General features: G+C 48.5%; 1 protein-coding gene across 2 annotated transcripts in view; it reads right to left on the bottom strand.

Annotated features, from left to right (window-relative positions):
• Nucleotides 1-22,116, bottom strand: part of ZCCHC2 (zinc finger CCHC-type containing 2) — a 762,062-nt gene that overhangs the window by 397,716 nt on the left and 342,230 nt on the right. For both annotated transcript variants that reach the window (XM_069613675.1, XM_069613676.1), the window contains exon 7: nucleotides 15,629-15,709. In XM_069613675.1, coding sequence (XP_069469776.1) covers nucleotides 15,629-15,709 — 81 coding nt within the window. The remainder of the gene's footprint in view (nucleotides 1-15,628; nucleotides 15,710-22,116) is intronic.

The following is a 22,116-nucleotide window of genomic DNA, read 5'->3' as shown; positions in this document are numbered from 1 at the left end:
TTGGCTGGCTGACTGTCCGGCAAAGACAGCCACCCTGCTGGGCAAGTGGCAGCTAGGCTGGAATGAATGGGAGAAAACTGTTTAAAAGGAGAGTCTCTTGCCTTGGAAGGCAGTTTCGACCACAGGAACGAAAGAACCGAAGACTAGCTGGAAGAGGATGGCTGCTGCAACTCCTGGACCGTTGGTTTGCCCGGTGAAGCCCTGCTGCAGGTGCGAATTGCCAACTTCATCTCAACAGAGAAGCCCTTCAAGGATGACTTCTTCCTTTGAGTTGGTGGGACCAATCAACTCGTAAGCCACCTGGACACTATTCTCAGAGCTGGTTGCATTTTCCTCAGAGTGCTGCAGAAAACCGAGAAGGACACCAGTTTGTGTGCTTGAAGACAGCTACTGGAATTGAAGAATTGCCAGTTTGCCAGTTTTGTGACCAGTCCCCGTGCACTGCAGGAGTCCAGACGTCCTCCCTCTTGTCTCCTTAACCGAGGCTCAGGAACAGCGAGATCTGCAGGAACTGCCTAGAACAGACGTCTTCAGCTGCATCTTTTTCTTCAAAATAAGGTACTGTGAAAACCCGACAGAGAACTTACCCCTCACTGCGAAAATGTGTGAAACTTTGGCAACTTGCAGGCCTAGTCATCTTGTGACCCGAGGTATAACTTTCTTCTGAGAAATACTTCTGAGAACCATGGCAAAGACTTTTCAGTTTATCTACCAGAACAGTTTTTACCTATACAAGACTCTAGCCCATTGACTTTGACCTACCTATTGAATTGGACCAACTCCTCTGGTGAACTCAAACTATTTACACGGTTTAAATGTAACTCTACTATTCGTTTTTATTAACTTATGCATTTTTGCTCCTACTTCAAATGCTCTAATGCTCCGAATGCCATTTTGCTCGTCCAAAGTAGTTTAAATGTTTCAGAACCGGTTAGCGTGAAGTATTGTAGGATATTTTTGTGTGATATTGAATGCCTCCTTTTAGTGAATGTTTTCTAACCGACTGTGTAATAAATTAATGTTTTACCAAGAAACCTTGAGTGTTTGTGTCTACTTGAATACTTGTAATTGTAAACCTCGGTGTAACCTCATTACAAGCTCACATTCCCTCTTGAGATAAGCCTGGCTGCTCAGCTCGCTACCAAAAAACTGCGGTACAGACTTATACCGAAGGTTGGCTTTGCTTACACCAGTAATCATAGTTGTAGGTAGTGGTCCCAGAGGGATACTGCATGCACACTTCGCCTAACAATGATAAAAAGACAAACAAAGAAGAAGTATCCGCACATGGAATTACATGGCCGAAGCCAAACCCAGGAGCGGTGGTGAATTCGGCCCATTCCAGTCGATGCGGAAAAGGGGGCTGGGTGTGTGGCGTCGGAGGGCGGAGTCAGGGCAGCACATTCTCCCTGGGCCGCACCCCATGCTCCTCTAAATTTAAAGAGGAAGAAGGTTTTTTCTGGTGAAAAAGATTCTGTCTCCCGTCCCTTGGAAGGGACGCCCATGCAGTACGGAGGAAAGGGGACGGGACATAAGCGCATGAGCATTATTTCTGTTTTGCTCAGGTTGAGTTTGAGACCGTTTGTGTTCATCCAGCCGTAGAGTTCTTGTAGACAGCTTCCCAGCATGGTGTTTCCTTCCTGGGTATCTTATAGACTATCGAGGTCGTCAGCGTAGTTGTAGCATGTGAGGCTGTGTCAGTCAGGTATATGTTCAAGAGCAATGGGGATTGGATGATCCTTGTGGTACTTCACAGGTGGATTCTCTTGCAAGCGGATTTGAAAAGTTTCATCCATATGGTTTGTTAGGAATGATTTAATGCTGTGGGGAGATACAAAAGTAGTAGCGTTGTGTTTTTGTCCGAGTTAGGTCATCCCAGATTGAGAGCAGTGCTGTCTGTTCCTCTCATTGGTCTGAAGCCTACTTGTGCCTGTTCCAGCAGTAGATGTTCTTCTAAGAATTCTTGTGTTATTCTACAGAGATGTCTTGATCAGTTTTGCAGGGTATGGAATGTTGGATATGGGTCTGTAGTTTGAGAGGTGCTCCATGTTGCCTGTTGTGTCCTTGAGGAACGGCTTGATTTATGTTGGTTTGAATAGTCGCTGTACTTTCCCCGTTGAGGGCGATTGAAGAGGTTTCTGTAGTATTCCATAGGTGTTCCTTGTGAGGAATGTGTCTGGGGCAGGGATCCTGCATTGCTGTGTTATTGCTTACTAGCTTGACGAATGGCTCGCCTGAAACTTCGGGAAGCATTGGAGTTTTCTGGTGATCCTCGATTGGCCTGATGGGTAGCATGTTATGGGTGATTGGTGTGCTTTGCATGATCTGTTGGATGGCGCCGATTTTGTTTTTGAAGTGGTCTGCAAGGTTGTTGCATAGTTTTAGTGAGGGTATCAAGTGTTGCTGCAGCCAGGGGGGGGCTCTCATTTTGTGTATGATTTTAAACAGTTCTTTGAGTGTTGGTGGCTTTTGTAATTCTAGTATTTTTTAGGCCTATTGCATTTCATGGCATCGAGTACAGGGCTAAACCATTTTGCCATCGCTCTTCTGCGCGATGGGGTGAAGGGTTTCTCCATGGAGATTTCGTCCATTGTTCTGGTGATCCATTTGCGAAGTAGTTCTACTTTAATGTCAAGGTCATCTTCATCTTTTGTTGTTGCTGGTAGTTTGTTGATTTCCAATAGTTCTACTAAGTTAGTATTTTTGATGGTCCCCTAGTTACTTTTCATGATGGTTGTCAGTTTGTCGGGTTGTTTGGTTGTTGATGTAGCTAGCGTGATGAAGGTGGTTTCTCCAAAGGATCTGTATTGGTGGTGCCGCGGTGATGAGGTATTTGTTGGCGAAGATCGCGTCTAGTGTATGTCCCGCCTTGTGAGTTGCTCCTTTGACTAGTTGATGTAGATTGTCTTCAGTTTGGCCAGTGATTTTTGTGTGTTAGCAGTTTCTTCGTCAGACCAGATGTGTTGAAATCTCCAAGGATTATCAGGTGCTCCTGTTCGATGGCTAGGTTGGTGATGGCTCAGTGAAGGAGTCTACAAATGTTGCATCGTATGTCGGTGGTCTGTATATCAGAATTAATTTGAGGTTTGTTTTGGGGTTTGTAGTTCGGCCAACGATTAGGGATTCACAATTTCATGCTTCGTGGTTCTTCAGTTTTAATTTCTAGGTATTGCTTGCATGCTATTGTTAGTACTCTTGTTTTTCCTGTTTGCTTACAAGCACTTGAAAGTGTCATGGAGGTAGTTCTGGAGTAATTTTGGAGTTGTCTAGCCATGTTTCGGTTATGAATAAGATGTCGATATTTCCGTCACAGGTGGTCATAAAACTCTGTGGCATGTTTGGATATTGACCTATTGAGGGTGTTAGTTTGGTACCTTTTTCTTTCAGGGTCCACTCCTTTTTTTGCAAGGTTCGAGTAGGATCTCTGTGTTTGGACAGGTTGGTGGCAGTGTTGAGGTGCTGTGGCAGTGTGGTAGTTGCCAGGTACGGTGTAAGATAGTTTTTTTTCTCTTATGTTTGTTCTGTTGGCTGTAGTGTTAGTTGGGGTGAGTTCTGTGTCCGTGACAGTTTCTCCTGGAGGAGGGTAAGGGTGTTGATCCATTGTTAGTTACTTGTTCCGGATCCCTCTGGCATCGTCCTACACTGTCATGGCATTTGTGGTCCTTGGTAGTATGATGGTTTGAGTATTGAGGTTACAGGGAGTTAGCCCACTTGGGGGTCTTTGTGTGGTTTGGGTAATGTCCAGTCTTATCCTCTTGTGCTTGGATAGCTGGCTGCCCTCTATGGGCGTCTGTCAAATTAGTGATTGCGTTCTGGTATTCTCAATCAATGGATGGTCGTGTAATACGTGTTGGAGGGTAGCGCAGTTGGAGAGGAGACAGGTTCCTTGGGCAGTGACCTGGCTATAGTAGTTTGCGTTCAGTTGTTGGGAATTCCTGGGCAAGGCCTAAAATTCTGGCAGCTAGTGACAAAAGCACCTAGAATTGAAATTCCTAGATAGTGGGAGGGTGGTCTGGGTTTCACAAAGAGACAAAGGGAAGACACACCCAGAGTTTTGACTCCTAGATAGTGGGAGAAGGGCTTAGGTTTCAGACAGCTGATAGTGAGCAGGCACACCTAGATTGTGATTCCTATATACAGGGAGAAGAACAAGTTACTTACCAACTGTAATGTTCTTTCGACTGGATGTTCCTCCCACGTATTCCTCATCTTTGATATATACGTTTCACCAGCTTTCCTGCTTCGGAAATGTTTTCTTGCCAGAGGGCGCTGTGCACGATGTCGTGGCATCCATCTTCCTCGAGGTGCGCCGTAGCGTGTCAAAGTCATCAGGAGTATAAGTAGCTTGGCCGCGCCTGTTGGCTTAAGTTCTGTTTTTTGATTCCATTATTTGAAGAACTAACCAGCATACCTCAGACTGCAAGCTCTCCGGAAAATGCAAAGTGTAATTCACGTAAATTGTATGGTGGTGTAGGCTGGGAGGGGCGATGAGGAATATGTGGGAGGAACATCCAGTCGAAAGAACGTTACATTTGGTAAGTAACTTGTTCTTCGAATGGATTGTGTCCGCCCATGTATTCCTCATCTTTGATCGTCTCCCAAAGCAGTGGCAATTTGGAGAAGGGAGTACCATTTAGTTTCATTATGAATGGAATGGAGAACTGCCTGGGCAATAAGGCCTTCTTGAGATAAAGGAGCCTAAGCAGTAGTGCTTAACAAAAATATGCATTGCCGCCCAAGTTGCGGCTGAGCAAATGTCAACTACTGGGACACCCCTCTGAAGAGCAGCGGAAGTTGCCATGTCCCAGGTGGAATGGGCTCAAAGCCCTTCTGGCGGGTGTTTCCCAGCAAGTCTGTAATACTCTGCAATAGCCAGTGTAATCCACCGGGAAATAGTCAGTTTAGTCACTGGTAGTTCTAATTTAGGACCAGTATGACCCACAAAAAGCTGGTCACCCTGGTGAAATGTTGCCATTCTCAAAATGTAAAAACCCAGAGCCCTTTTTGGGTCTCGTCTATGCAACCTCTCTTCCTCTTTACCCAAATGAGGAGGGGGTAGAAAGTTGGAAGTTTTTGTGATAAATGGACCAATCTGGAGCAATTCGGATCATGGATTTCCGAAACTTCAACCTCCTGATTACATGAGGAATCACAGGGACTGGACGAAACTCATACAGGAGTGGAAATTCACAGTCCACCACAAACATCTCCTAGAGCTCTCAGGGGACATTCCCTTGAGCAGTACTGATCGCACTTTCGGTTGGTAGAGGTCGCAACTAAATCCACTTGAGGGGGTCCCCAAAGGGTGAAGCTCTCCTGAAGGACTTCCTGAGCTAGCTCCCATTCGTGGGAGACTGCTCTGCCTGCTCAGAGCATCCGCCGCTGTGTTCTGCTCTCCAGCTATATGAACTGCTGACAGATTCCTTCTTGAATTGCCTTGCCAGATTCCTTCTTGACAGATTCCTTCTTGAATTCTTGAATTGCCCAGTACCAGAGCTGCATTGCCACTCTGCACAGTGGTAGTGACCCTACGCCTCCTCTCTTGTTGAGATAGTACATGGCCACAGTGTTGTCCGTCATTATCAGGACATTCTTTCCCCGTACAGAGGTCAGGAAGGCCTTCAGTGTTAGTCCACCACATCAGGTCCTGAGCAACTCTGCTCAGAACTTGCAGAGGATCCGACATGCTCCCCGAATATTGGGAGCACTGGGTCCAGAGGGCCCATTCAGGGGATCTCATTCCAATCTGGCACCAGGAAAATGCAAGAGGTCATGAGTCCAAGCAACCTCAAAAAAAAAAAAAAAAAAGCCAGAAGACGTTAGGCACTCTGAAATTTTGTCATCTGCTAAATGTGATGAGCTCTCACTTCGGGGGGCGAGGCTTTGCCTGAGGAAGTATCCAAGACTGCTCTGATGAACTGGAGTCTTTGGAATGGGGTATGGGACTTCTTGTAATTGAGGGAGAAGCCCAGCCTGTGTAGGGAATGGCAGGTGATGCTGAAATGTTCCGGAGCCTGTTCGGGCGAACGTGCCTTGATCAGTCAATCATCCAGGTAGGGGTAGACGTGAATACACTCTCCTGAGGCTTGTTGCTACTACCGCCATCAGTTTGGTGAAAACCCTTTGGGCGGAAGTCAGGCCAAATGGCAGAACTCGAACCGGATAGTGAGAACTGGCAACCTCAAGTACTTTGTGCTTTAGATGGATTGGCACATGAAAGTAAGCATTCTGAAGGTCCAATGATCCAACCAATCTTGGAGTTGGAGAACCTCAAGGATCTGAGAAAGGGTGACAATCTTGAATTTGTCCTTCCTGAGGAACTTGTTCAAGTTTCTTAAGTCCAAGATGGGTCTCAGTCCTCCGTCCTTCTTGTGAAGGAGAAAATAAGGGGAGTACCAACCCTTGTTCCTCTCTGCTACAAGTACATGTTCTATTGCACCATCCTCTAGCAGGGTTAAGATTTCCTGCACAAGGAGCGGATTTGGAATTTTGACAGAGCTGGCTCCTGGAGGATGATCCCTAGGCCTTTTTAGAAAAGAAAAGGCAGTAACTTTGGGATACTGTTTCCAGTGCTCAAGCAGCTGAAGTAATGACTAGGCATTCGTTCAGATGCTGAGAGATTCTGCCTACCACCGGGGTCTTGTGGGTCAAGGCCTCACAGTGGCTTAGAGGCAGCTGCAGCAGCGGCTGAAGGTAAAGATGCTGCTGCTAAAGCTGCTTTGGCACCCTTACCTCGTCCACCGTGAGGGAATTCTTTGCCTCCTTTGCACGGCCTGTCATCTTCCTCTACCAACTGAGGAACAGTATCGAAAAGGACAACCTCTCCAGGAAGATGGGCGTGAATAAGGTTGTTGAGGTTGCCGAATAGACGTGCTAAGTTACTTAAGACGCCACTTTGGAGGTCTGCGGCTTATCCAGACTCATCTGCCTTGCTGCCGTACAACCTTGAGCATTCGAAGGGCATATTGAGCAGTCTGGCCTGCATGCCCGGTGCAAACCCAGAGTTTCTCCACCACGCAAATTTGCATAACAGTGCTTGCCGCCATAGATCTGCTAATGCGGTCAGCAGTATCCAGTCCATTCAGCCACCATACTAACAGTCCCACAGAGTATGAGTAAACCTGGGCAGGGTATAGGTGACATTAGTGGACTTTAGGGCCATACTGCCCGAGGTAGATGCCTTGCGAGCCCATGCGTCCACTTTTTTATCATCGCTATCTCAGGGGATAGAGAAGTAGGCAGACTGCCTGGTGGAAGTAGCAGCCTGGACTACTAGCCTCTCAGGCGTAGGGTGTTTGCTGAGATAGTCCGGCTCACTGGATGATGGTCTAGATTTCCTAGGAAAACTCCAGTTGACAGCAGGACCAGACTCTGGGGCTTCCCAGTTAAATATCACCCTCCTTTGAAGGACCTTGTGAAAAGGCAAGACAGTCTTTGTGGACATTGGTCCAGGATGTCTGTCATATCAGCCCGTTCGAAAGCTGGTGTAGTCATACTCCAGCCCATGTACTCAGTGACCATGTTCATCAGATTTCTGAACCCTGAATCGGCATGGTCTGATGGGTCAGGTTTACCAAACTCCACTCTAGGGATGTATCAAGACCGCTGGTAGAGTGGAGGGAGTCAGAGATCTTTCAACTTAGATTCTGGAGCAATTAACTCTTCAGGCACTTTTCTAGTGCCAAACCTCACTCCTAATGGAGAAACATCCTCATCTGAAGCGCCAGCCTCATAAATGGAAGTCTTTTTTCGGTACAGGGTTGAATATTTCTTGTACCATTAAATGCTTTGATGGAATCCAAGACAATCAACGGCGTCTTTGAGAAATCTCTCGATTTTGGAGTCGACGCAAATGGAGTTGACAAAAACAAAGGCTTTGACATTTTTTTGTTTCTTCGCTGGTATCGGAGGTGGACTCTACTAACGCGTCGATGCCTTTGACACCTTTTTGTCGGGTCGAGCGTGTCAAGCCTCCGATTTACTATTCTTGCCCGAAGTAGTTTCTGACTTTACTGCATCGTCCAACGGAGCAACCGGTGGCTGGCTCTTGCAAGACTCTTGAGGGGCGAGGGGGCAAAGTCGCAATTCTCCAAGATCTGCATCATCTCTTGCCTAAAGGCATTCCATTTACTGGAAGAATCGGACCTCGTCGGACATCGCATAACCTCAGGAGAGGTACTCTATGACGAAGAGGGAGACCCGAGATTAGCCTTCTTGGAAGACGATGTTAGTCTGTATCGACTGCTCGATGGGGACCTCTTCGAATGTCTATGTCGAGTAGAGTCCTTGGACTCCCCAGACTTTATATTTCTTCGAAGAAAGCTTCAAAGCGCCCCTCCCCAACGCTAATTTACCTTTGCGTTCACAGAGAGCTTTCTCAGTCAGACTGATAGGACCCGCAGTCCTCTGTTTGGTGACTGGTACCCACACACCAAAGCCAGTTACGATGAGGATCAGTTATTGACATTTTTCACCCCACAGTCGTGACATGACTTAAAAGTCGACTTTGGGGTCGAAGTGGTCGAATAAGAAGACATTTTTTCAGAAGAAGAAACGAAACGCACCGTTAACTCCAAGCGAAGCCATTGGAAAAACAGAACTGAAGCCAACGGGTGCAGTACAAGCTACTTGTACTACTGATGTCGACAAGCTACGGTGGGCCCTCGAGGGACATACATGCCACGACATCGTGTACAGCGCCCTCTGCCAAGAACATTTTCCGAAGCTGGCAAAGCTTACATCAAAGATGAGGAATACATGGGAGGACACAATCCATTCGAAAGGCCTAGTTTTCAGAAAAGCAGACAGTGAGCGAGCACACCTAGATTAGAGTTTGTACAGCAGTGGGAGAAAGCCTGAAGTCAGGACATTACCACAATGTGACACTGTTGGGGAGAATTATCAGAAATGTGCTATTAATTCATTTTAAATTTGTTCACCAACTCTACCACTCACCATTTTCCCTGCATAAATGCTTCCCCGAGAGCTCCTCCAGTTGCAAGAGATGTGGCATTGAGGCAGCTGATTACTATCACGCGGCGTGGAGCTGCCCTCGCATCATGTCTTACTGGTCCGCAATAGGAGAGGCGATGGCCGAAATGTTACCCCCTGCCAGAGACTGTAAACCTGAAACTTGGCTGCTGGCTCTAATTGAAGGGGGGACTCGTACTGAGAAGAAACTCCTGGGAATGGCCACTGCAGTGGGTAGGTACCTGGTGGCGAGAACGTGGGTGCGATCCAGATTCAGCCTCAGATCGCTGGACAATTTGCAGTCTCCGAATTCTTTTATTTTTATCTCTTCTCCTCCTTATTTGGATGTGATATTGTGTGAGTCGTCCATGGGGTGGGGGAGGGGGAATGGTTTATCCGTTTGTCTTGTAATGGTTCATGGTTAAATAATAAAGAAAGTTTACCAAAAAAAATAAATTGTGCTAATTCCCTTCTACCTTTAGAGACCCCCCCCGCTCTTTATGCTGTGCTTCTTTTTGACTTTGGAGTCTGACAAACTCCATGAGCATCATCTTTATATTGTGACACACAGCACCTTCAGTGCAGCAACAGGGAAATCTTAGATTTCTTAAAAGTTGAATACCTTCTCTTGGTGAAACTACTGTTTCCAAGAACAGTGAAGTGAAATAAACTTTACATTTTGTAACTTTCTAGACCCAGCGACACTATCTTACAATAGGGGCTAGAGGGGTTACTTCGTATCCCCTTTACCTAGTTTCTTATGTAACATTTTTATGTTACGCTTTTCTAAAAGAAATGGCTGGTAGCAGTGGTTTACTTTTTTCCTACCATTGTATGTTTTTACTGCAGGCTGCAATTGCAGCTGCAGTGCGACACCCATGGGTGCCCATTTTGTCAAAATGGCCCTGGTCATCTTTTTGCGTCATTTCTTGATGGAAAAGTCCTTCTTGAGATTTACTCGGCGCTCCAAACCAGGTTTGGTCCCTTTGTTAGTTTTATCTTTGGCAGGAGTCACTGGTGAAAACCACCTCTGGCTCCAGCGTGTCTGGCAGGGGAAGGATGTGAGGGTGGTGCCCGAAATAACCTGTGCTTAATACCGTTGGTTACAAGAATGCACCCAAAGGTGATTGGCCGGCTGGCTGTCCTCGGAGGACAGCCACCCTGCTTTGTGATTAACGGCTAGGCTGCGAATGAATGGCAACGACTTGCATAAAATGCGAGGCTTTTTGGTTGCAAGGTAGAGTCGACCACTAGACAAAAGGAATCCGAAGAAGAAAGTATAAGTTACTCACCATATTGACTACCTTACTCTTGGTCCCCTTGCCTCCATACTGCATCGGCGTCCTTTCCCAAGGGACGGGAGACAGACCTTTTTAACCAGAAAAAACAACCTTCCCCATTAAATTTAGAGGCGTGCCGAGGTGCTGCCCTGACTACGCCCTCCAGCGCCACACCTCAGTCCCCATAGACGCGTCGACAATAGATTAACATTGCCTAATGACACCAGTATAATGGGGGGGAAGGTGGGATGTATGGAGGAAAGGGGGCTAACTATTGTGACTAACTATTACTTTTACGTCCTGTCCCCTTTCCTCCATACTGCATGGAAGATTACAACTTACAACTGAATGTAGCCCCAGGGTGGAGATGAGAACCTCGTTAAGCAAATCGGTTCCTGAGACCCGCCTGTCCGAAAGCCACATCAGATCTAGAGCCGGCATCCAAACAGTAATGCTTGCAGAAAGCCGAGGGAGAGGCCCAAGTGGCTGCCCTGCTTATGACTCGCCAGGGGACATGGTGCTGCAATGCGATGGCCGTTGCCTTGGCCCTAGCTCATTGGGCATGCAAGTTGGCCGGAAGCGGCTTGTGCTGGCCCTCGTACGCTTCTTTGATGGCCGAGACCATCCAGCAGGATATGGAAGCCTTAGAGGCCCGATAGCCTGGTCTCGAGCCTTCGAAAGTGACAAACAGGGCGTCCGATTTGCGGAAGCCCCTTGTCCTGTCCAAGTAGAATTTCAGGGCGCTCCCGACATCCAGGCAGTGCAGCACCAATTCATGCTTGGAATCTGGAACAACCGTAGGAAGGGCAATTTCCTCGTTCAAGTGAAAGCAGACAAAACCTAGGGCAGAAATGCTGGGTGCGTCCGCAGGACTAACTTGACCTTGCGAAAGGTGGTATACGGCTCAGAGGTGACCAGAGCCTGGATCTCTCGGACTCTACGAGCAGAGGTAAGGCCAATTAGTAAGGCCGTCTTGATGGTGACAAGCCAGATTTCCATGGACGCCATTGGTTTGAATGGTTTGTATGCAAGTGCGCCCAAGACTATGTTAAGGTCCAACACTAGATGCGGTCTCTTGACGGGCAGGTAGAGCCTAGCGAGACCCGTCAGATGTTTCTTGACTTTAGGGTTGGCAGAGGAGAAAATGCCTTCCGAGTTCCTGTAAGCCCCAATGGCTGCAAGGTATGTGCGGCAGGTGTCCACCTGCACGTCTGAAAAAGCGAGTTGCACCGAAAATGAGAGCACGTCGTCCAAAGTGCACGCCAAGGGGTCAATTCCTGCCTGTCCACTGGAGGTGAAATGCGTCGCCCAGAGAGCCTGGGCCCTGACCTTGCCAGGATGCGAACTGGGACACTTCTAGTGCCAGTTTGCAAAGAGATCCACGTAGGGGTGACCCCATTTGTTGTAGATCTCCTGAATAATGCAGTTGTTTAGCTGCCACTCGTAATTGTCTGCTCGCAGCCTGCAGAGCCTGTCTGCTTCCAGGTTTGATTCCCCAGGAGGTGGACTGCCGAGAGGTCAATGTTTTCCAGAGGCCATTCTCACATACCGATTGCCAGTCTGCACAGAGGAGGGTATCTGGTGCCTCACTGCTTGTTGACTTAGTACATGTGTGTCTAGTTGTCTGTCTGGATGAGGACAACCTTGCCCCTGAGAAGTGGTAGGAATGTTCTGAGCGCTAGCCAGATGGCTTTCAGATCCAACCAATTGATACAATATTCCTGCTCCTGTCAAGTCCAGGTGCCATGAACCAAGAGATGGTCCAGGGTGGCTCACCAGCCCTCGAGTCTGGTGATGGTGGCCTGCGGGGAGGGCTGCCGAAAGGGCTTGCCCGTCCGTAGGTTGCAGTCCCTGGACCACCATGTTAGGACCGGGTGGGGAGAGAGGAACGTTGATCCTCTCGGATTGAGAGCCCCGCTCCAGATTCCATGAGGCCGCAAAATGCAGCTGAATAATCCTCAATTTCGTGTGTGGGATGGCCAATAGGACCGCCGCCAAGAGACCCAGGAGATGATGGCACCACCATGACGAGGTCACCTCTCTGCCCAGGAAGTGGGTGGTGGCCCTCTTGATGGCCGAGATCTTGTACTCTTGAAATACCTTCTCAGAGCACGGGTCTCAGATGAGGCCCAAGAATGTCAGTCTGGGTGGCTAACAGCTGCGACTTCAAGATTGAGCTAAAAGCCCAGATCATGCAGAGTATCCATAAGGGCATGGGTGGAGTGGTGAACCGCTTCCGGAGATGTAGCCCTGGTAAAGAACCTGGGGGCTGAGTTCAGGCCAAAAGGACGGACCTTGTATTGAAAATGGTAGCCCATGATCCTAAACCGTAGGAAAGAACGATGGGGCTGCCAGAACGGGGACGTGTAGGTACGCGTCCTTCAGTTCCAGGGAGCACATCCAGTCTCCCTTGCACAATGTCTCGGCTATAAAAGCTAGCGTAACCATTTCTTGAATTTTTGCAGGGGTAAGGGGAGGATGAGGGTGGAAAGGTCTAGCACAACTCAGGGCCGCCTGGTTCTTCTGCATGGCGAAAACCCTGGAATAAAAGCCCAAGCCTCCTGGGACTTCCTCCACTGCCTGGCTCTCTACGAGCGACCGGATTTCTGCCAAAAGAGTTGCTGTCCCAACCTGTGGGAGGAGGGAGGAGAGGCTGGAATAGGGAGGCATTATCCTGTGGTTGCTACAGAGAGGATCCAGGGGTCTGCGAAATTCTGGTGCCAGAAATGTGCATGGAAGCAAGCCTGCCCCCCACTGGAGGGATGTGGACCCGAAGGGGCGTGTCATGCCTTCTTTCCCACGGAGGCCGTCGCGGAGGCAGGGAACAGTAAAAATCCCTTATCCCCGCCCCCTTTTTTGTTGCCGGTTCTGAGACTGCGAGCCGCCCACCTGTCTGGATCTCCGTTCCTGGAATCTGCGGAACCCTCTGTACGTACGACCCCTGTCTGAGCGCTGCTGCGATTGGGTGTACGGTTTGGGCGTGGTCTTTGTCAGGATTGGCCGTTTGCAAGCTGTTTCTTCTTTTTCAGCTCTTTGTCTGTGCAGGAGTGGAAGAGGTCCCCCCCCACCCCCTCCTCCAACGGAGGATCTAACATGCATTCCTAGACGTCCGGGTTGAATTTTGTTGCCTGGAGCCAGGCTGTCCTCATGTCCGTGGCGATACAAATGGCCTGCCCAGAGGTGTCAATAAGGCCCACGGTGGATTGCATGAGGTCATGTGCCATCAGCTTGGCCTCAGCTAGCCCTGCCTTAAAGCATAATTGGCTCTGAGTAGGGAGTTTCCGGGACGAAGTCTGCAATTTACCGCCATAATCTTTGGTTGGCATCAACCAGCATTGCATCGGCCTGACGAAGATGAAAGGACGCGTTGGAATAGGGCTTCTTCCCATACGCCTCCAAGATCATCTTTTCTTGCCTAGCAGCACCGCTGAGGAGGTGGTCGAAGACGACAGGCTTGGAGTACAGTGATGCCGCAGCGATCACCGAGCCATGTGGTTTAGGATGGGCCTAGAGCAAGAGTGTATCCCCCTCCATTTGACTGTTCTTGGCATCCAGCCGTCGATTGACCGGCTCGGCCGAGTGGTGTTTGAGCCAGCCCTTCTTGGCCAAAAAGACTACATCAGTTTGCAGTGGAATCACCATTTTGGCAGAGGGGCGCCGCGTGAGGCCTTCCACCAGAACCCCCCTCTGTCGACCTCTGGTTGGGGTAGGCCCAGATATTCCACCAGCCCAGCAAGATGTTTGTGGAAGGCCTTGGCTGAGGATGGCGTGTCCGGATCCTCCTCCTCATCCATATCCTGTTGATCAGGAGGATCCTGTGGAGGAGTAGTTGGCCCCGGAGGCTGGGGTACAGGGATCACGGCCAGAGGCTGAGGAGGAGGCAGAGGCTGGCACGGAGCCGTCTGAGGTGCCGGAGGCAGCGGCTGCACCGGGGACTGGGGCACCAGCGGAGCTGCCTGTGGTGCTGCTAGCATTGCGGGGAGGACTTCCCCGATGGCATCCTTGAGGATAACCCCCATCCGAGGTGACGTCATGAGGCCGAGGAACCTCTCGAAGAACCCCTCTTCACTGGCTGAGGTGGTGGCAAGGGGTGCAGACAGAGTAGCTGTGAGCTGCTGCGTACCCTGCCCGTATGGACACAGTGGGAAGCTGCCCTGTGCAGAAGAGGGATTGGCTGTAGGCCACGTACCTGGTTGAGGCCAGTCCCACCTTGACACTCGTTCTTCGCCGAATTCCTGGAATGGCGGACGGGTGCTTCTGTCTGGCGTGGCTTCCATCTTGTTGAGCTGCCTGCGACGTGCCTGTGAAGTGTTGCTCGGCCCACTGGACACACCCTCCTCCAAGACTCTTGCGTGTGGATCACGAGGCCTACCCTGCTTCTAGGCCCGATAGGTGGGACACCCTCGACCTGGGGGTCAGTAGAGCTGGGTTTAGGCACCCTCTCGGACATATTGAGGGTTCTAGGGCATAGCCCCTCGGCAATAATGCTGGTACAAGGGCAGAACCCCTCAGGTGTAGACCCGGTAAAAGAACCTTCTGGTCCTTCAACACTGTCACTTGGAGGATCCAGTGGCTAGTGGCAAGTGCACATTTTGAGGCCTGAAACAAATCTGATATTAGTCATGAGTCACTCCATCAAAAGAAATGCAGTTTTAAGACAAAAGGGGAAAGTATTATACCAAGTGTGCACACTTTTAGGGGATGGTTTCGAAAGTAGAAGATCAAAAATAGAATAGGAGCCAAAGTTTATTTTTCTAGGTATTGACCAAGACTGAGGCCTCCTGGAAGACCACGTAATTGGTGAGCACAGAACAGACAGAGGTACTGTAAGAGGAGAGAGCGTTCCGATACCGAAGAAATGGCAAGCTAAAATGGACGTAGTGAGGTTGTAAGAGTAGGTACTTTACCAGAAGAGGCTTTGCCAGCAGAACTCTGGGAAAATGTGGTAAGATTGGTTTGGGACATGTGGAAGAGGGGAGCAAGTATGTATATCAAGGTATGGAGTGAATGTAAAGGCAAAATATTGAAATTAGGGTGTAAACAGCCAAAGCAGAATTTCTTATGCATGCTATGTATTCTATAGCAAACTAAAAAAAAGCAAATTTAGTTTTCCTGAAAACATTTTACTTTGTATATTGTGTGACATGCACCATACAATTAAATGGGTGGGGAGTACAACCTTCCACACCCCGCCGAAAACTGGAAAGTTACCATTCTTACAAATCAACGGCTAAACACCAGGGATATTAATTTGTTTTTCATCAGGTCAACCAGTATGGCTTTGCATGGGACTATGTTGCTATACCAGACTGCAATAGGGAGTGCCTTTTTACCCAAAGGCATTCTAGTGACGTCATTTAAATCCTTCAAGCACCTACCATCTTCTGGACTGGAGGCCTCAGAACTGTCTTCAAACTGTTCATGTATATTGGAGGACATCCGAGCATGCTGTACATTACCTGTAGGAAAAGGGGAAAAAAATATCAAACTACCTAAATTTGCTTAAGCTTCTAATGTAATGATAGAGTCCCTGTAGCACGTCATAAAAAGCAAACACCCTCAATTCAAGCCTGTGCTAACCAAGTTGTTAGACCACAAAAACAGAACGGCTAGTAGGATAGTCTTTAGGTTTAGACCACTAAGGCAATTAAGACTTTAAAAACAAGAACCAATAAGTGTCAATAAGCAGACAAAAAGTTTGATCAAGAAGGTGGTCAAGGCAGGATGAATTTTGGAGATGCCACACATCAAATTGTTTAGTGAAGAGTGACAACAAAAATTAGGAACTACATGATTGCAGAAAATCCTTTACTTTAGACCGTTGGGATGGATTCTTAGCCCTGTGGCTCAGTTTATGGAAGAATTACACAACCATGCAGTAGGGCTTCCACTAATCTACCAGAATCTCCTAGTTGTAAACATGGACCAGCAGCAGATACTGAACTCACTAGGGGAGCAGTATGGTGAACGATGCAGTATAACACTTTAAAGCATTCAATGAATCAATGGTCACGCAATGAGCAGGAGCTAAAACCAGCTACTGGATGTCACGCATCACCCAGTGGATGTCAGGCATCGCCCAGTAGGCAAGAGCTACCACTGGGTAACCAGAAGCCAGTACACACTGCACTGCAAATCTAACTTCGACAGGAGGTGCACTAATTTTTTGGCCATTATGTACGATCCATTATGTTTAAATGTATGCGAGATGTGCCTTTTTGTAAATTCCTTAACTTTTTCGCTCTGCAACAACAACAAAAAAAGGCACTGTGGAGATTAACACCTCCCCAGAACTTTGGTAGATGAACAAGTTACTCCTTACCTGGTAACGTTCTTTCGATGGGATGTTCCTCCGACGTATTCCTTATCGATGTTATTTGTATCTCCAGCTTGCTGGCCTCGAAAAAAAAAAAAATTCCCAGTAGAGGGCGCTGTGCGTCGACGTCCGTCGAGTAGGTGTTCGACAGCCACCGTAACGACGCCGTCATCATCATGCCTATAAATGGCCACGCGCAGCGTCCGTTGCTCAGTTCCGTTTTGTAGAGTAAGGTAGTTATTGCACGAATGGTTACTACCCTTGAAGGAGCGTAAGCTGCAACCACAAGGGAAAAGTTACTGCGGGGATGGATGGGAGGGGCGATAAGGAATACGTCGGAGGAACATCCCATCGAAAGAACGTTACCAGGTAAGGAGTAACTTGTTCTTCGAAGGGATTGTGTCCTCCGACGTATTCCTTATCTATGATAGACTCCCATAGCAGTGGTATGTGATTGGAGGCGGGAGTAAGAGATGCCATATTACTCTAAGAATGAACAGAGCTTAACACAGCTTTGCCAAATCTAGTCTCTTGACTAGAGGAGGAATCCAGGCTATAAAATTTGGTAAAGGTATGTGCGGACGACCATGTGGCAGCCGCACATATGTCTCGAATTGGTACCCCTCTTTGAAGAGCTGAGGAGGCTGCGATACCCCTGGTCGAATGAGCCCTAAGATTTTGAGGGGGCTCTTTCCCTGCCAGTTTGTAGCATTCCAGAATGGCTAAAATAATCCATCTGGAGATGGTTTGTTTGGTTATTGGTAATCCCAGATTATGTCCTGCGTAACCTACAAAGAGTTGGTCTGCTTGTGTAATTTTAGCAAGTCTACCGATATAAAAACTCAAGGCTCGCTTAAAGTCCAGCCTGTGTAGTCGCTCTTCCTCTTTCCCCGGATGGGGAGGAGGATAGAATGAAGGTAAAGTAATCTTCTGAGTAATATGAAATTCAGAAACTACCTTTGGGAGGAAGTTAGGCTTCACCTGTAGAACGACTTTGTCCTTGTGAAAAATTGTATGCGGAGGTTTACACGATAGGGCTTGTATCTCGCTAACCCTTCTAGCAGATGTTAATGCTACCAATAAAACCGTTTTGAGGGTGAGAAACTTCAATGAACAAGAGTGGAGTGGTTCAAATGGAGCACCCTTTAGGAAGTTTAAAACTAGATTTAAGTCCCATAAGGGAACTTGGAATGGTCTTGGAGGGTAAACATTAGTTAGACCTTTCAGGTATTGTATTACCAATGGAATTTTGAAATATGAAGGCTCCTCTGCAGTGCGCTTAAAGATCGATAGCGCTGCGAGATGGTCCTTAATAGTGCCAACTTGAAGGCCTGAATTTGCCAAATAAAGTAAGACGGATAACACCGCAGGTGTACCACATGAAAAGGGTTCGATATTCTTTTCTCTGCACCAGCTGCAAAATGTATTCCAACAGCAGCGGTATAGAGTTTTAGTTGCTGGCCTTCTGGCCGAAAGCAACACCTCCATGACGTCATCTGGAAGGTCCCAATCCTTGTACCTCAACCTTTCAGATACCAAGCGTGAAGGTTGAGGGTCTTGATGGTTGGATGGAGAACCTGACCTCCCTTCTGCGAGAGAAGATCCTCTCTGTTCGGTAGACTAATTGGAGGGTGGATGGACATGTCCAGAAGATCCGGGTACCACGTTCTACTGGCCCAATCCGGGGCAATTAGGATCATGGTCTTCCGAAACCTTCTCAACCTCCTGATCATTTGAGGAATGACAGGGACCGGAGGAAACGCGTACAGAAGTGGGAACTCCCAGTCCACTACGAACGCTTCTCCTAGAGCTCCTCTCGGGGGAAATTCCCTTGAGCAAAATCTGTCGCACTTCCTGTTGACACTGGTGGCGAACAGATCCACTTGAGGGGTTCCCCAAAGGGCGAAGATCTCTTGAAGGACTTCCCGAGTTATCTCCCACTCGTGGGAGACTGTTCTGCCTGCTCAGTGCGTCCGCTGGCAAGTTCTTCTCTCCGGCTAGGTGAATTGCCGATGGAGAGATTCCTTCCTGAATTGCCCAAAACCAGAGCTGCATCGCCTCTCTGCAGTTGCAGTGACCCTACGCCTCCTTTTGTTGAGGTAGTGCATGGCCACTGTATTGTCCGTCATTATCAGGACGTTTCTCCCCCGTACAGACGGCAGAAAAGCCTTCAGTGCCAGTCTGATGGCTCTCAGCTCAAACAGGTTGATATGTAGTCTGGACTCCGATGGAGACCAACGACCGCTGATGGTCAAGTCGTTGGCATGGGCTCCCCACCCAGTGAGTGAGGCATCCGTGACTACTGTTATCTCCGGCCATGGTTGCCAAAACAGTTCTCCTTTCAAAATGTTCTCCGACAGGCCCACCACTGAAGGTCTCGAGCCAGTCTGACCGGAATCTGAAGATCTGTCATCCTCCCTGAGAATTGTGACCACTGAGTCCTCAGTGCCCATTGAAGGGATCTCATTCTCAGGCGAGCCTCTGGCACAAGGGATATGCAGGATGCTATGAGGCCTAGCAACCTCAAAAAGTCCTACGCTGGGAGACGTTGGGCATTTTGAAACCTGGTGACCATCTGCAGAATATCTTGAGCCCTCACCTCTGGTGGCAAGGCTTTTCCCAGGGACGTGTCCAGGACTGCTCCAATGAACTAGAGTCTCTGTGATGGTATCATCTGTGACTTCTTTAAATTGAGGGAGAAGCCCAGCTTGTGAAGGAAGTGGCAGACATAATCTAGTTGGATCCGAGCTTGTTCCGAAGAAACTGCTCTGATCAACCAATCGTCCAGGTAGGGGTAGACGTGAATCCCTTCCCTCCTTAGACTTGCAGCCACAACCGACATTAGCTTGAAGACCCTCGGGCGGAGGTCAGCCCAAATGGCAGAACTCAAAATTGATAATGAGAGTTGCCAATTGCGAACCTCAGGTACTTCCTGTGCTTGGGATGGATTGGAACATGGAAATAAGCATCCTGAAGGTCCAGAGATACCAACCAGTCCTGAAGCTGGAGGGCCTAAAGGATCTGAGAGAGAGTTACCATCTTGAACTTGTCCTTCCTGAGGAGCTTGTTCAATTCTCGTAAGTCCAGGATGGGTCTCAGTCCTCCGTCTTTCTTTAGTATGAGAAAGTAGGGGGGAGTACCAGCCCTTGTTCCTTTCTCTAGCAGGTCTACAATTTCCTACAAGTGGAGCGGATCGGGCCCTTTGAGAGAGCTGTTCCCCGGTGGATGCCTCTGAGGGATGCGTAGAAAAGGCAGGCAGTAACCTTGGGCAACTGTCTCCAATGCCCAAGTGTCTGACGTAATAGCCTGCCATTCTGTCAAATGGTGAGTTAACCTGCCCCCTACAGGTGTCTTGTGATGGGAGACCTCAGAGTGGTTTGGGAGCGGCTGATGCAGTTGCCGAAGGTAAAGCGGCTCCTGCTCCTGCTAATCCGGCTTTCTTTCCTCTACCCCGTCCACCACAGGTAAATTTTCCTTGGCCTCTGAGCCGACCGTCCTCTGCCTCTTCCATATGGGGAATAATAGAGAAAGGACCTTCCTCTCCAAGAGGATCCTGAGGGACGAAAATTAGTTTGGCGGGTTGCAGCTCCTAGTGACTTGGCTGCTGCTTTAGATGTTTGCAGTTTTTCCAAACTGTCATCCACCTTTTTACCAAACAGGGAAGACCCGTCAAAGGGCATATTTAAAAGTCTGGCCTGTACGTCAGAAGCAAAGCCGGACTTTCTCAATCACGCATGCCTGCGGATTGTGGTACTGGCCGCCATGGCCCTGCTGATACTGTCAGCAGAATCAATGCCAGTTTGAAGGGACTCACACATTGCATCTTTACCATCTCTGATGATATTAAAAAATGCTTCCCTTTCTTCTCCTTCCTGGAGGCAGTCAGCCGCTGATGAAGCACACTCTCAAAGAGTGTGGCTGAACCTAGCGAGCGTACAAGTCGCATTAATAGATTTTAAAGCCATGCTACAGGCCAAGAAGACTTTCTTAGCCATGGCATCATATTTTTTATCATCCCTATCCTGTGGAGCAGTGGGGTATGCAGATGTACTGCCTGATGAAGTTGCAGCCTGGACCACCAGACACTCTGGAGTAGGGTGTTTAGATAGGTATTCTGGGTCAGAAGCAGATACCCTATATTTCGCTGACAACTTCTTGTTAACCACAGGGTTAACTTCAGGTGTTTCCCAGTTAGTTAAAATCTTTCTCTGTAAGGCAGAGTGAAAAGGAACCACAGGATCCTCCTGTGGACCTTTATCCAAAATGTCAGTGAGGTCATCCTGCTGAAAAACAGGTGAAGGTGCAGACCAACCCATGAATTCTACGATTCTTGACATTAGGGTTCTATAAGGGGTTTCAGCATGTTCCCCTGGGTCTAATTTGACAAATTCCACTTCAGAGGAAGTGTCTAAACCACTTGCTTCCTTTAATACATCCTGAAGGTCTTTCAACCTTCTTTCCTCAGAGTCAAAAGTCTCTGGTTCAGGTGATGTGGTCCTCTGCAGCCCAAAAGGCCTTTCTTGATCAGAATCTTCCCTTTCTTCATAAATTGAAGTTAAGGGGGGATGCTCTGGCCTGTGAAATGGTATAAAACCCATCTCTAAAGCAGAGGGAGCCATCATCAGTGACCTTGAAAAGGTCGATGTCGTCGACGCCGATGTAAAAATCCTCAAAGGCGCCGAGAAAACTGGAAGAGGCCTCGAAGAACTCGAGAGGATCGGAATCCTGCTCGAGAATGTAGACAACGTTCTTGACGTCGTGTCGGAGGCTCTCGGTGTAACCGTTGGCTGTGGAGTAGCCGTGGGTTTTTCTTTTATCGGCGTCGATGTCGGCGTCGACTCGATCGACGGATGCGAAGAACCCTTCGATAACGGCGTCGATGGCGCCGATCTATGCTTCGAGGGGACTTTCGACGATGGCGTCGAAGATGCTTTGTTTCCCGATGGCCCGTGGGACTTTCGGGTAGACTTTCGCCGGGTGCTTCGATACACGGCGGTTAGATTTTTTGGGCTTTTCACCTGGGGTATCACCCTCGGCTGTCTTCGAGGGGGTCGAGGCCGCTTTCTCGAAGACGCTTAGCATTTTTTTCTGAATTCCTCCCACTCAGCCTAAGAACTGTGTTTTGTGGGGCAAGGTACTTTTTCAGGGGAATTAGAAGACGATGAAAGGGATCTTCCATGTCTCTTTTTCGAGTGTCTAGATGTCGACGAGTGGTGGGAGCCACTTCGAGACCTAGAACGAGTGTTTGACGGTGAGGAGACTAATGTCTCGACTCTACCTCGGAAACTTTCAAGGAAGTTTTAACTGACCTACCTCTCTCGAGCTTCCCCTTACGCTCCTTCAAGGCTTTCGCCGTCATGGACAAGCATTCTTCACACTCCGAACACTGGTGCTCGACTCCCAGACACCACAAACAGATCCTGTGAGGATCCGTCAACGACATTTTCTTCCCACAGTCTTGACATTTTTTGAAGTCGGACCGAGTCGTCATCTCGGAGCAGGAAGCCATCGAGTACGAGTCAGTATTCGAGGAATAATTAAGTATATTTC

This window comes from Ambystoma mexicanum, chromosome 5p (genome assembly GCF_040938575.1).
Source record: "Ambystoma mexicanum isolate Mex_15411 chromosome 5p, UKY_AmexF1_1, whole genome shotgun sequence".
NCBI lineage: Eukaryota > Metazoa > Chordata > Amphibia > Caudata > Ambystomatidae > Ambystoma > Ambystoma mexicanum.
Note: the sequence above shows the minus strand (reverse complement) of the source record. Positions and strands in the feature narration are given on the sequence as shown.